At 42.3% G+C, this 14,016-nt stretch overlaps 1 protein-coding gene across 3 annotated transcripts in view; it reads left to right on the top strand.

Annotated features, from left to right (window-relative positions):
• Window positions 1-14,016, top strand: part of MDN1 (midasin AAA ATPase 1) — a 190,715-nt gene that overhangs the window by 41,016 nt on the left and 135,683 nt on the right. For all 3 annotated transcript variants that reach the window (XR_004442796.1, XM_033234617.1, XM_033234616.1), the window contains exons 10-13: window positions 4,074-4,267; window positions 5,719-5,800; window positions 9,611-9,706; window positions 12,154-12,266. Coding sequence is in view for 2 of the 3 variants with exons in the window: in XM_033234617.1 (XP_033090508.1) it covers window positions 4,074-4,267; window positions 5,719-5,800; window positions 9,611-9,706; window positions 12,154-12,266 (485 nt within the window). In the remaining variant the exon portion in view is untranslated. The remainder of the gene's footprint in view (window positions 1-4,073; window positions 4,268-5,718; window positions 5,801-9,610; window positions 9,707-12,153; window positions 12,267-14,016) is intronic.

The following is a 14,016-nucleotide window of genomic DNA, read 5'->3' as shown; positions in this document are numbered from 1 at the left end:
GAGATAGCGCCACTGCATGCCAGCCTGGGCTACAGAGTGAGACTCGGTCTCAAAAAAAAAAAAAAATCAATGCTTTTCTTTTTTACGTGAAAAGTTCCAAACTTGCATGAAACAGGAAATAGTATAATAAACCACCTTAGAAGATGTCTGTGATTTTCTTTTTTACATGAAAAGTTCCAAACTTGCATGGAATAGGAAACAGTGTAATAAACCACCAGAACACTCATCAACCTAAATTTTACAGTCTGTGTGCTAGTATTTTACTGTATTTGCTTCATCTATTATTTTTTCTGTACTAATATATTTGAAAGCAAACTCCCAGCATACATCTCTAAAAATTTAATGGCATTTTTATATATAACCACAATAACATTATACACAATAAAATGAACAGTAATTCCTCAGTATCATTGCATTCTTTTTTTTTCTTCTTCTTTTTTTTTGAGACGGAGTCTCGCTCTGTCGCCCGGGCTGGAGTGCAGTGGCCGGATCTCGGCTCACTGCAAGCTCCACCTCCCGGGTTTATGCCATTCTCCTGCCTCAGCCTCCCAAGTAGCTGGGACTACAGGCGCCAGCCACCTTGCCCGGCTAGCTTTTTGTATTTTTTTAGTAGAGACGGGGTTTCACCGTGTTAGCCAGGATGGTCTCGAACTCCTGACCTCGTGATCCGCCCGTCTAGGCCTCCCAAAGTGCTGGGATTACAGGCTTGAGCCACCGCGCCTGGCCTGCATTCTTAAATTATATTCAGATTTTCCTAGTTGTCTCCACAGGATCATTTTACTAAGTTGATTTGACGTCATATCTTTCACACTTAACTTAATGGACATTTTGATCTAGGAATTAATGAGAATTGAGGTAAATCACTTTATAGGTTTTCTACATTGATTCCGTTTCTAGTATTGTAGTTATCCTAGATCAGTAAGAAGTATACTACACTTGACTGTGCTCACGCCCCACTTCCCTTGGATGTCTCACTTGGAAGATTTCCCTTCCCCAGTGCTTTATCTAGGAGAGTGGCAGACAAAGCATTGTCAGTGGTCATGCAGACATGGAAGAGATGCTTTTCCCTTTCTTGATGATGTAGGTATATAGGTAAATATGTGTTACCAAACAAACTTCTTTTTTTTTTTTTTTTTTTTTTTTTGAGACTGAGTTTCGCTCTTGTTGCCGAGGCTGGAGTGCAATGGCATGACTTTGGCTCACTGCAACCTCTGCCTCCTGGGTTCAGGCAGTTCTCATGCCTCAGCCTCCCAAGTAGCTGGGATTACAGGTGCCCACCACACCCTTGGCTATTTTCTTTTGTATTTTTAGTAGTGGTTGCAGCAAGCCAAGATCATGCCACAGAGCACTGTTCTCGGAGACAGAGAAAGACTCTGTCTCAAACAAACAAACAAAAAAAAGAAAATGTAGGAAAATACTTGAAGTTTGTGGCCAGGCACAGTGGCTCATCCCTATAATGCCAACACTTTAGGAGGCTGAGTGCAGGCAGGTCACCTGAGGTCAGGTGTTTGAGACCAGCCTGGCCAACATGATGAAACCCCACCTCCCAGATTCAAGTGATTCTCCTGCCTCAGCCTCCCAAGTAGCTGGGGCTACAGGTGTGTGCCGCTACTGGGGGAACCGCCCCCAATATTTCAACATAGGTTCTTTCTATTTTCCGTAAGGGTAGGCCAACTCAGCAATAAAGAGAAAGAGTACAAAGAGAGGAATTTTACAGCTGGGCCGCCAGGGGTGGCATCATATATCTGTAGGACCATGATGCCCACCTGAGCCTTAAACCAGCAAGTTTTTTATTAAGGGTTTCAAAAGGGTAGGGGGTGTAAGAACAGGGAGTAGGTATAAAGATCACATGCATCAAAGGGCAAAAAGCAGAACTACTAATAAGGGTCCAACAAAGATCACAAAGCAAAAGGCAAAAGCAGAACTACTGATAAGGGTCTGTTCAGCAGTGCACGTGTTGTCTTGATAAACATCTTAACAGAAAACAGGGTTCAAGAGCAGAGAACCAGTCTGACCACAAATTTACCAGGGAGGAGTTTTTTCCCCACCCCAGTAAGCCTGAGGATACTGCAGGAGACCAGGGTATATCTCAAACCTTATCTCAACTGCATAGGACAGACACTCCCAGAGCTGTTTATAGACCTCCCCCAAGGAATGCATTCCTTTCCCAGGGTATTAGTATTAATATTCCTTGCTAGGAAAAGAATTTAGTGATATCTTCCCTACTTGCACGTCCGTTTATAGGCTCTCTGCAAGGAGAAACATACGGTTGTCTGTCCTTGTTCCCTAAAAATCACTGTTACTCTGTTCTTTTTCAAGGTGCACTGATTTCGTATTGTTCGAACACACGTTTTACAATCAATTTGTACAGTTAACACAATTATCACAGTGGTCCTGAGGTGATGTACATCCTCAGCTTATGAAGATAACAGGATTAACAGATTAAAGATAGGCATAAGAAATTATAAAAGTATTATTTGGGAACTGATAAATGCCCATGAAATCTTCACAATTTATGTTCCTCTGCTGTGGCTCCAGCCAGTCCCTCCGTTCAGGGTCCCTGACTTCCTGCAACATGCTGCCACGCCCAGCTAATTTTTGTATTTTTAGTAGAGACAGGGTTTCACCATGTTGGCCGGGATGGTCTCGGTCTCTTGACCTGGTGATCCACTGACCTCGGCCTCCTAAAGTGCTGGGATTACAGGCATGAGCCCCCACACCCAGCTTAACTGATTTTATATCTTATTATTTTTTTGAGAGAAGGTCTTACTCTGTCACCCAGGCTAGAGTGCAGTGGTGCACTGCAGTGGTGCTCAGCTCACTGCAGCCTCAACCTCTCAGGCTTAGGTGATCTTCCCACCTCAGCCTGCCAAGTAGATGGGACTGACTACAGGTGTGTGCCACCCCACCCAGCAAATTTTTTGTAGAGACGGGTTTTCACCATGTTGCCCAGGCTTATCTCAACTCTTGGACTCAGGCAATCTGCCCACATCAGCCTCCCAAAGTGCTGGGATTACAGGTGTGATCCACTGTACCCTGCTCCTTTTACATGCTTTTCATTGAGAAATTACATAATGAACCTTACCAGAGCTGTGTTTGAAATTAAATAGTAATTTAATAATTATTTAATGAATAAATTCCTTGGAGTTGGTTGCATATATTTTGGTTACTTGGAGAACCTTTTAACATGACTTCTACCCCCGACACTGTGTTATAGATGGTGAGATTGCCAGATAATTGAGTTCTGGGTAGGAAGAAAATCATGATGTTTGAGTGAGGTAGATGGGTGGGAGCGGGAGTGGGTAAGGGGAAGTTCTTATTTTTGGTAAAGTTGACACATTTCGTTCATTCATTCATTCATTCGTTCATTCATTTGAGATGGAATCTCGGTCTGTCGCACGGGCTGGAGTGCAGTGGCGTGTTCTTGGCTCACTGCAAGCTCAGCTTCCCGGGTTCACGCCATTCTCCTGCCTCAGCCTCCCGAGTAGCTGGGTGCCTGCCACCACGCCCGGCTAATTTGTTGTGTTTTTTTGTATTTTCAGTAGAGATGGGGTTTCACCATGTTAGCCAGGATGGTCTAGATCTCCTGACTTCGTGATCTGCCCGCCTTGGCCTCCCAAAGTGCTGAGATTACAGGCGTGAGCTACCATGCCCGGCCTATTTTTATTTTTTATTTATTTACTTTTTCTGAGACAGGGTCTTGCTCTGTCACCTAGGCATGATCACTGCTCACTGCAGCTTTGATCTCCCAGTCTCAGATGATCCTCCCTACTCAGCCTCCTGAGTACCTGGGACTACAGGCACACGCTACCAAGCCCAGCTAATGTTTGTATTTTTTGTAGAGACGAAGTTTCACCATGTTGCCCAGGTTGATCTCAAACTCCTGAATTCAAGCAATCCCTCTGCCTTGGCTTCTCAAAGTGTTGGGATTACAGGTGTGAGCTACCGTCCCCAGTGAACAAATTTCATAGAGAAATCCATTTTTTGGCTGACTAGTTTCGGCAGTAGTTTGTGTGCTTTTAAAAATTACCATGCTGGTTGCTAAATTTTCTTTTTTTTTTTCCCTCTGTCAGGTTCTTCAGAGCAGATATCCTAGTCTATTGGCAGTGGTTGATCACCTGCTTGACATTTATATCCAACTTACTGGAGAGAAACATCATTCTTGGAGTGATAGTTCTGTTGGATGTGAACAGGCACCTGAAGAAGTTTCAGAAGCCAGAAGAGAAAACAAAAGACCAACCCTTGAGGGAAGAGAATTATCTTTAAGGTACTGGACTAAACAATTTTTTCTTTTCTTTCTTTTTTTTTTTTGTGAGACCAGAGTCCCACTCTGTCACCCAGGCTAGAGTGCAGTGGCGCAGTCTCGGCTCGCTCCAGCCTCTGCCTCCTAGGTTCAAAGTTCTTACCAGCTAGAAGGAAATGGTCAGGTTTTGAAATTATAGGTTGCTTCGTGGTGTCAGATCCCTTTTTCAGATTTATTTTATTTTATTTTATTTTATTTATTTATTTATTTATTTATTTTTTTTGAGGCGGAGTCTCGCTCTGTCGCCCGGACTGGAGTGCAGTGGCCAGATCTCAGCTCACTGCAAGCTCCGCCTCCCGGATTTACGCCATTCTCCTGCCTCAGCCTCCCGAGTAGCTGGGACTACAGGCGCCCGCCACCTCGCCCGGCTAGTTTTTTTTTTTTTTTTTTTTTTGTATTTTTAGTAGAGACGGGGTTTCACCATGTTAGCCAGGATGGTCTTGATCTCCTGACCTCGTGATCCGCCCGTCTCGGCCTCCCAAAGTGCTGGGATTACAGGCTTGAGCCACTGCGCCCGGCCCCTTTTTCAGATTTATAATTAACGACTGGGAAGGCTTGATTAGGGTAATGTTTTTAACTTTAAAAAATAACTTTTAAAGACAAACTTGTGAATGGCTCCTAACATAATTCTTTCACCAAATGCCCTTTTCTGACACTTGGAGTCTTAAATAAGTCTTGGATTTTGCTATCTATGACTTCTGTGCCGTTCTCTGTTCTCAGTGGTTGACTTTCCCTTTGAGAAGTGAGAATTAGAAATGGGCATCTCCTCAGGCTGGGCACGGTGGCTCACGCCTGTAATCCCAGCACTTTGGGAGGCTGAGGCAGGCAGATCACGAGATCAGGAATTCGAGACCATCCTGGCCAACAGGGTGAAACCTCGTCTCTACTAAAAAAAAAAAAAAAAATACAAAAATTAGCTGGGAGCGGTGGCAGATGCCTGTAATCCCAGCTACTCGGGAGGCTGAGGCAGAGAATTGCTCGAACCTGGGCAAAGGTTGCGGTGAGCCGAGATTGCACCACTGCACTCCAGCCTGGGCAACAGAGTAAGACTCTGTCTCAAAAAAAAAAAAAAAAAAAAAAAACCTCCTCATTCTGATCTGATTTGGTTGCTTCTCTCCTTTCCTGCTACCTTGTCTGGCATGGAAGGCAGAGTAATGATTTTATAGGTCACTTCCTGGAATGGGTGAAGATTGGGAACTCTTTGTTTTGCTTTTAAATTTTACACACAAATACAAAGAGGGGAAGGATTGGGAACCCTTAATTACTGGTTGCTCAAATACCTTTTATCTAAAGCATTGTCAGAAGAAAGAAGAGAGTTGTCAGGTAAGCCCAGACTTAAGTGGGTCAATAAATTCTGATGCCCCTGATGTCTTTGGCCTGTGGTCTTTTCGTTTTTTCTTTTCTTTTTTTTAAAGGGATCTGCTGAATTGGTGTAATAGGATTGCCCATAGCTTTGACAGTTCATCTTTATCAGCATCATTGAATATTTTTCAAGAGGTAAGACATAGTTTTCCAGTCTTTTTTCTTTTGGTTCTGTAAGGCTGTTGACTTCCATTGTTATTTTCTGTCTTTTGATTGTCATCAGACTTTTTTCTTTTTTCCAAGTATGGTTTGTTATTTTTTTTTATTTTTTTTATTTTTTGAGACGAAGTCTCGCTCTTGTCCCCCAGGCTGGAGTGCAGTGGCGCGATCTCGGCTCACTGCAACCTCCGCCTCCTGAGTTCCAGCTATTCTCCTGCCTCAGCCTCCCAAGTAGCTGAGATTACAGGCACCTGCCACCACGCCTGGCTGATTTTGTATTTTTAGCAGAGATGGGGTTTCACCATGTTGGCCAGGCTGGTCTTGAGCTCCTGACCTCAAGTGATCCACTGGCCTTGGCCTCCCAAAGTGCTGGGATTACAGGTGTGAGCCACTGTGCCTGGCCTGGTTTGTTATTCTTAGCTAGTTAAAACTCAGCTAAAGTGGCATTAAAGCTAATTGAATGTAATACGTGTTTTGTGGTTTTTGAAACAAATTATTATTAATTTCAAAAGAAGTATAGTTTGATATAGAGTAAAACAGATAGTGAAATTAAAGTAAAATGAAAGAAACTCCCGGGTAATAATAAAGCAATATTTGTTCCTATATGTAATTTCTTAGTCTGTTTGATAATTTTGTATCTGTCCAATCCCTCTACTTTTTTCTCAGTAGGGCTGCTTGATGTTGCTTGACTGAACCTCTTTGTAAGACACCATAAATCCAGGATGGGTTTCTAATGAGGGTGGTGGACTCTTCTGACTAATGCATCTGGGTTCCATTGTTAGTATCTCTGGTGGGAGCATGTATGTGCACAGGACTTAACCATTCTAGTGGATATTATTACAGAAGACCAAATCATAGTGGTAAGGTGGAATAAGAACAAAAGGAGTTGGATGTTCTTTTAGAAGTAACTCTTTTAAACTGTTGTATATACGGTAACCAGAATAATTGTTCTCTTCTACTCTAAAATATATTTCTACTGAATTTGAGACCAGCCTTTTCAAATCAGTAGTGTATATTCTTTTGAGAACTGGCAAATTGTTTTTGTCCAGCTCTTTTCCCTGCTTATTCCATCCAGACCAAATACCTTTATCAAATATCAGCTCTACTATAATTTATGTTACAGTTAATTTAACAACTCCACCTATATTTTCACGTTAGACCTAAGTTGTGATTTCTCTAAGGACATTGAGAACTTTTTTTTTCCTCAAAAATATTTACAGTCAAATTTGTTCAGAGGAAGATTGCTTTTGGGGACTACTGTTAGCCCTCGTTTCTGTGAGCTCTGCATCTGTGGAGTCAACCAAACTTGGATCTAAAATATTCCATTCCTGTCCCTAAGGTGGACAGTAAAAAGTAAATAAATAAATAAATAAAATATTTCAGGAAAGACATGATGATTGTATTGAACGTGTACAGACTTTTTTCCCTTGGGATTATTCCCTGGACAATACAGTGTAATAACTATATAGCATTTGCATTGTATCAGGTATTTTAAATAATCTAGAGATTTAAATAAAATAAAGAGGGTGTGAATAGGTTATATGCAGATTCTATGCCTTTACAATTTTTTTTTCTTTTGCTTATTTTTCTACATACCGACACGGGCCCTATGCCTTTTTTTTGTTTGTTTTTTGAGACGGAGCCTCGCTCTGTCGCCCAGGCTGGAGTGCAGTGGTGACATCTCAGCTCAGTACAAGCTCTGCCTCCTTGGCGGAGTTTGGGTTCCCGCCATTCTCCTACCTCAGCCTTCCCAGTAGTTGGGACTACAGGTGCCCACCACCACGCCTGGCTGATTTTTTTTGTATTTTTAGTAGGGATGGGGTTTCACCGTGTTAGCCAGGATGATGTCGATCTCCTGACCTCGTGATCCGCCCACCTTGACCTCCCAAAGTGCTGGGATTACAGGCGTGAGCTGCCGCACCCGGTCACCCTATGCCATTTTATATAAGCGATTTTGGTTTCTGTGAGAGGTCCTGGAACCAATCCCCCAGGAATACGTAGGGACAACTGTATTATAATAGTAAATCCTATATTTTTAATATTGATGTTCATAACTTTAGATTTCTGGGTATAAGTTTTCCTGCTTATTACTAAATGTTAGGGTTGCCATTATTTGGGTCTTTTGGCGTCTTGTAAACTGACTTTACTTAAAATTACGGCTTTAAAATATATTTTAATTCTGAAAGGACTAGATTCTTCTTGTTAAAAAACAATAGAAAAGATGATGGAAGAAACTTAACTACTAACTCTACCACTGAGACAAAAGCCATTTGCAGTATTTGGGGCCTATTTTCTCTTTTTTATCAGTTGAGGCAATGCCGTATATTAAGTGTTGTATTCTGAGTATTTCAACTGTCAGAACAAAAATATAAAATACTTTTAAAAAGAAAGAAAAGAAAATAGATCAGATTGTAACTGCTCAACGGGTTCACCTTGCCTGCTGCCTAGACAGAAAATTTATCATGACGGGAATTGCAATAGAGTAATTCACGCAGAGCCCACTGTATGGGAGACCAGTTTTATTATTACTCAAAGCAGTCTTCAAGAGAGCTTGATGAATGCTAGGCTAGCCATATAGGAAATGGAGTTGTTACTCAAATCAATCTCCCTGATAACTCAGAAGCTAGGGTTTTTATGGATAATTTGGTGGGCAGGATACTAGGGAATGGGTGCTGCTGATTGGTTGGGGATGAACTCATAGGGATGTGGAAAATGGTCTTGTATATTGAGTCTGCTTCTGGGTGGGGTGACTGAGTCAGGTGGGGTTAGTTGCCAGAATGCAAAAATCTGAAAATCACCTCAAAAGGCCAATTTTAGTTTTTGTGATGGGGGAAGCCACGAATCTTGTGACCTCTGGCCACATGACTCCTGAGCAGTAAGGGATTATAGAAACTATACCTACATTTTAGCAGAATTAAGGTCCCTCCCATAATCCTAATCCTAATCTTGTGGTCTTTCATTGTGAGTATTTGGTCCCTGAGCAAAGAGGGGGTTAGTTTTAGGGAGGGACTATTATCATCCTTGCTTCCAAGTTAAACTATAAACTAAATTCCTACCATGGTTAGCTTGTCCTATGCCTAGGAATGAGTGAAGATGACCAGCCTGTGAGGCTTAGAAGTAAGATGGAGTCAGCCATGTTAGATTGCTGTAGTAATCTTTGCAAAGGTAGTTTCAATTCTACACTCGTGGTGTCCTTTACCTTATTTTATCTCTCATATTTTCTGTAAATAGAAAATACAGAAAATGCTTGATGAATTCAAGTTTAACATTTTTGGGGTACAATCCATTTTTGGTGGTATTTTATGTTTCATTACGTCAGACAACATAACTGGTTGGCTCACTGGTAGTTGCTAAGATTGAGTACTAGGTTAAAATAATGACCTATGAGGTGTTGCACACCTAATGTTTCTCTTACAGTTAGAAAGCAGTCTTTTGATGTTACCTCAGCACTATATGAGTCAGTTCTCCTTGAAACACATACCCAGTGGTCAACACTAATTGCTCTTCTTTGCCCGAAGCTAGGATTTGCAAAGTGGGGTGTTGGGTGCTTTTTTTTATTTTGCGAGTATTTCAGTAGTCAATTATTTATATTTGTTGATGTCCTATCTTTCCATTATGGTCAGGTCCTGAGTCCTGGATTGGTTCCTTATTTGCACTGCCTTCATTTTTAGAGAAATATTCCTGCTGGATTTTGTGTTTCTCCCTCTTGTGGCCAGGAAAATGATGCTCTATGATTAACATATTATTTTAAAAATCAGTCAGCATTTACCTTGGTTATTTTAATAGGCTCTAGACTGTTTCACAGCAATGCTTTCTGAGCATATGAGCAAACTGAAAATGGCGGAAGTTATTGGAAGCAAACTGAACATTTCTAGAAAAAAGGTATGTGTGCTGTTTTTTTACTTTCCTGTTGAAAGGAGGCTAGGATTTTTTTGCTTGCCTGCTTGCTGGTCTCTAGTCCTTAGTTGGAACAGCTTTTGCAGTGGTGCTTCTTTTGTAAAAGTTGACGCTTTTATTGTGGCCTCTTGTGGGCATACAACTCCCAAATGGCATGAGTGCAATGGCACGACCTTGGCTCACCGCAGCCTCCACCTCCCGATTTCAAGCGATTCTCCTGCCTCAGCCTCCCAAGTAGCTAGGATTACAGGCATGTGCCACCACACCCAAGTAATTTTGTATTTTTAGTAGAGATGGGGTTTCTCCATCTAATGGTCAGGCTGGTCTGGAACTCGTGACCTCAGGTGATCCAACCAGCCTCTGCCTTCTGAAGTGCTGGGATTACAGGCGTGAGCCACTGTGCCGGGCCATGTTCCACATTTTTTTTTTTTTTTTTTTTTTTTTTTTTTTTTGAGGCGGAGTCTCGCTCTGTCGCCTGGACTGGAGTGCAGTGGCCAGATCTCAGCTCACTGCAAGCTCCGCCTCCCGGGTTTATGCCATTCTCCTGCCTCAGCCTCCCAAGTAGCTGGGACTACAGGCGTCTGCCACCTCGCCCGGCTAGTTTTTGTATTTTTAGTAGAGATGGGGTTTCACCGTGTTAGCCAGGATGGTCTCGATCTCCTGACCTCGTGATCCGCCCGTCTCGGCCTCCCAAAGTGCTGGGATTACAGGCTTGAGCCACCGCGCCCGGCCCATGTTCCACATTCTTAAAGGGAGCTTCCTCATGTCTTGTATCTTCTGCAATGTTTTTTTTGTTTTGTTTTGTTTTGTCCCCCAGGCTGGAGTGCAGTGGCGCGATCTCGGCTCACTGCAGGCTCCGCCTCCTGGGATCACACCATTCTCCTGCCACCGCGCCTGGCTAATTTTTTTTGTAGTTTTAGTAGAGACAGGGTTTCACCGTGGTCTTGATCTCCTGACCTTGTGATCCACCCACCTCGGCCTCCCAAAGTGCTGGGATTACAGGCGTGAGCCACCGTGCCAGGCCCTTCTGCAGTGTTTTAGTGAGCATTTATTTTATTTTGTAGCTAATAGACTCAGGACTGTAACTATGTTTTAGTAATACCTTTGTCTGTAACTTAATGCTGCACAAAGTTTTTCCATCTTTTTTATTATTTTCCCTTATTAGAAAAGTTGGCAAGAGACCGAGTGTGGTGGCTCACACCTGTAATCCCAGGACTTTGGTAGGCGGAGGCGGGTGGATCACCTGAGGTTGGGAGTTTGAGACCAGCCTGGCCAACATTGTGAAACCCTGTATCTACTAAAAAAATACAATGAATTATCTGGGTGTGGTGGCACATGCCTGTATTCCCAGCTACTCGGGAGGCTGAAGCGGGAGAATCGCTTGAACCCCGGAGGCAGAGGTTGCAGTGAGCCGAGATTGTGCCACTGCACTCCAACCTGGGCGACAGATCCAGACTCCTTCTCCAGTGAAAACCAACCAACCAAACAAACAAAAATTGTTGAAGAGTAGTACCAGTGAATACCTGGATACTCACTACTTAGTTTCATTGTTGACATTGTTAATATTTTGCCATTCTTGTTTTATGTCATACGTATTTTGGGAGGAGGGATCCTTTCAGCAGTGGCATTGGTGTCTGGAAAAAATGTCTGGGATCATCTTGAAGCAGATGTCTGACATTCTCACATGAATGGTGACTGTAAAAGATCTTATGTCAGGAATTTTACAATAGTAGAGATTTTTATAAGGCTTCTGAAATAGTTGGGGTGGTTTTGGCTGGAGGTCATAAAACGTCCTACTGAAAGGGACTTAAATGATACATATATTAATCGTAAGGAAGAAGAATGAAAACACCATGAATATTCATTCCACCAATATTCATCTTCTTTTGTTGTGGGAGGGCTCACTTTTCCAAGAGCACTTTGCTTTTACTCCTGCCCCAAACCTGAACAAAATCTGTATTCTTTGGAGAAGAGAAGAATGGCTGTTGGGTAGACATCCAGGAGCATCTGCCACAGCTCTTTTTGCTTTGGCTGTAGTCAGATGTACCATAATTTCCTACATTATGTTAGAAATTAAAGCAGAGGAGCGCATAGCTAGAGAAAGATTCGTCTAATTTTTTTTTTTCTTACCTTTTAGGTGTAGGCTTACTGTTCACTTTTTCTATCAGATATATCAGTGTGTTCACTCCATGTATAGGTAGAGCTTATCTGAAAAGTACCATTTTAGGGAATGGTAAATGTTTTGAAAACATAGTATTAGAAGTTTGGAAAATGAAAAAAGAAATTTCTTTATGAAAAGCCAGCTCAACTATCTGGGAAGTAGAGAATGATTCTTTGTAGACTGCTAATTTGAGGGCCAAAATAAGCCTCTGGATGAAGAAATACTCAAAAAGCATGTGGATTTTTACTCAGTAAAATCTTATCTCCCACAGGCTGAATTCTTTTGTCAACTTTATAAACCAGAAATTGTGATCAATGAGCTAGATTTGCAAGTGGGTCGAGTGCGGCTTCTACGGAAACAAAGTGAGGCTGTTCACATGCAGAGGTAAGTAGGACTCTAAACTAAGCTGCCAACTGTGAGGTTTCCAGAAACTTGATAGAAGGTCTGGCTCAGCCTCTTCTCTGTGTGCAAAACACATGTCTGAACTGTGATATCTGTAGTACACTATATGGGAAGGAGCAGTGTTTTCCCAAAGTATGTTCTGTGAAATTAGTTATTAATAGGTGAAAGAGGCAATAAAAGTCATTAGAGACTTGGCACTACCAAAGATGAATTATTGATTTTATTCACTGCAGTGTATTTAGTGAAGTAAGCCTCAGTTGGAAGTCAGGCTTATGTCTAACATCAGTCTTTAAATTCCTGGAAGGCTGGGGTTATATAAGATTCTGAGATCGAGGTGACTTTAAATACTTATTACATGTCTGACTGTGTACTAAGTGCTTTACATATTTTCTCATGTAGTGGTTGTAATAATCCTGTGAATTAATATATTAGTATCCTAGGGCTGCCATAACAAATTACCATAAACTTGGTGGTTTTAAACAATAGACATTATTCTTTCGTAGTCCTGGAGGCTGGAAGTGTAAAATCAAGATTTCGATGGGGCCATGCTCCTCCCCTCTGAAGGCTCTAGGGGAGAATGCTTTCTTGCCTCTTCCTGATTTCTTTCTTTCTTTTCTTTTTTTGTTTTTGAGACAGAGTCTCACTGGGTTGCCCAGGCTGGAGTACAGCGGTACGTTGATTCACAGCAACCTGTGGCTCCCTGATTCAAGCGATTCTCGTGCCTCAGCCTCCCGAATAGCTGGGATTACAGGCATGTGCCACCACGCCCAGCTAATTTTTGTATTTTTAGTAGAGACAGGGTTTCACCATCTTGGCCAGGTTGGTCTTCAACTCCTGACCTCAGATGATCTACCTGCCTTGACCTCCCAAAGTGCTGAGATTACAGGCTTGAGCCACGGTGCCTGGCCTCTTCCTGGTTTCTTTGGCTCCCAGCAGTCCTTGATGTTCCTTGGCTTGTATTTGTATCACTCTTAAGTTTTGTCTCTCTTATCGCGTGGCCCTTCTTCCTTGTGTGTGTATTTTTTTTTCTTTTCTTTTTTTTTTTTTTTTTGAGATGGAGTCTTGCTCTGTCGCCCAGGCTGGAGTGCAGTGGCGTGATCTCAGCTCATTGCAACCTCCACCTCCAGGGTTCAAGCGATTCTCCTGCCTCAACCTCCTGAATAGCTGGGACTGCAGGTGTCCGCCACCACGCCTGGCTAATTTTTGTATTTTTAGTAGAGATGAGGTTTCACCATATTGGCTAGGCTGGTGTTGAACTCCTGACCTTGTGATCTGCCCGCCTCGGCCTCCCAAAGTGCTGGGATTATAGGCATGAGCCACCGCGCCCTGCCTTGTGTGTGTATTTCTGTGTCACCAAATCTTCCTTTTATAAGGACACCAGTCATTGGATTTAAGACCCACCGTAATGCAATATGACCTTATCTTAATTTGATTAAATTTCTTCAAAGACACTATTTTGAAATAAAGTCACATTCATAGGATCTGGGTAGGCATGAATTTGGGGAAGATTATTAACCTATTACAACTCGGTACTGTTGTTACCCACATCTTACAGGTGAGGAAACTGAGGCTAAGACACATTAAGTAATTTGTCCAAGATGAGCTAACTGGTACAGATAGTCTTGTCTTATTGATCTTTTTAATCTTCAGAGCCTAGCATGGTATCAGATGTGTGAGTATTCAGTGTTTGCAGAAAAACTAAATTCTGTAATTTTTGTATGTTGTAAGACTA

This window comes from Trachypithecus francoisi, unplaced genomic scaffold, assembly GCF_009764315.1.
Source record: "Trachypithecus francoisi isolate TF-2019V2 unplaced genomic scaffold, Tfra_2.0 Lachesis_group15, whole genome shotgun sequence".
In the NCBI taxonomy this organism is placed as follows: domain Eukaryota; kingdom Metazoa; phylum Chordata; class Mammalia; order Primates; family Cercopithecidae; genus Trachypithecus; species Trachypithecus francoisi.
The sequence above is the reverse complement of the archived record's forward strand: the minus strand, read 5'-3'. Positions and strand labels throughout refer to the sequence as shown.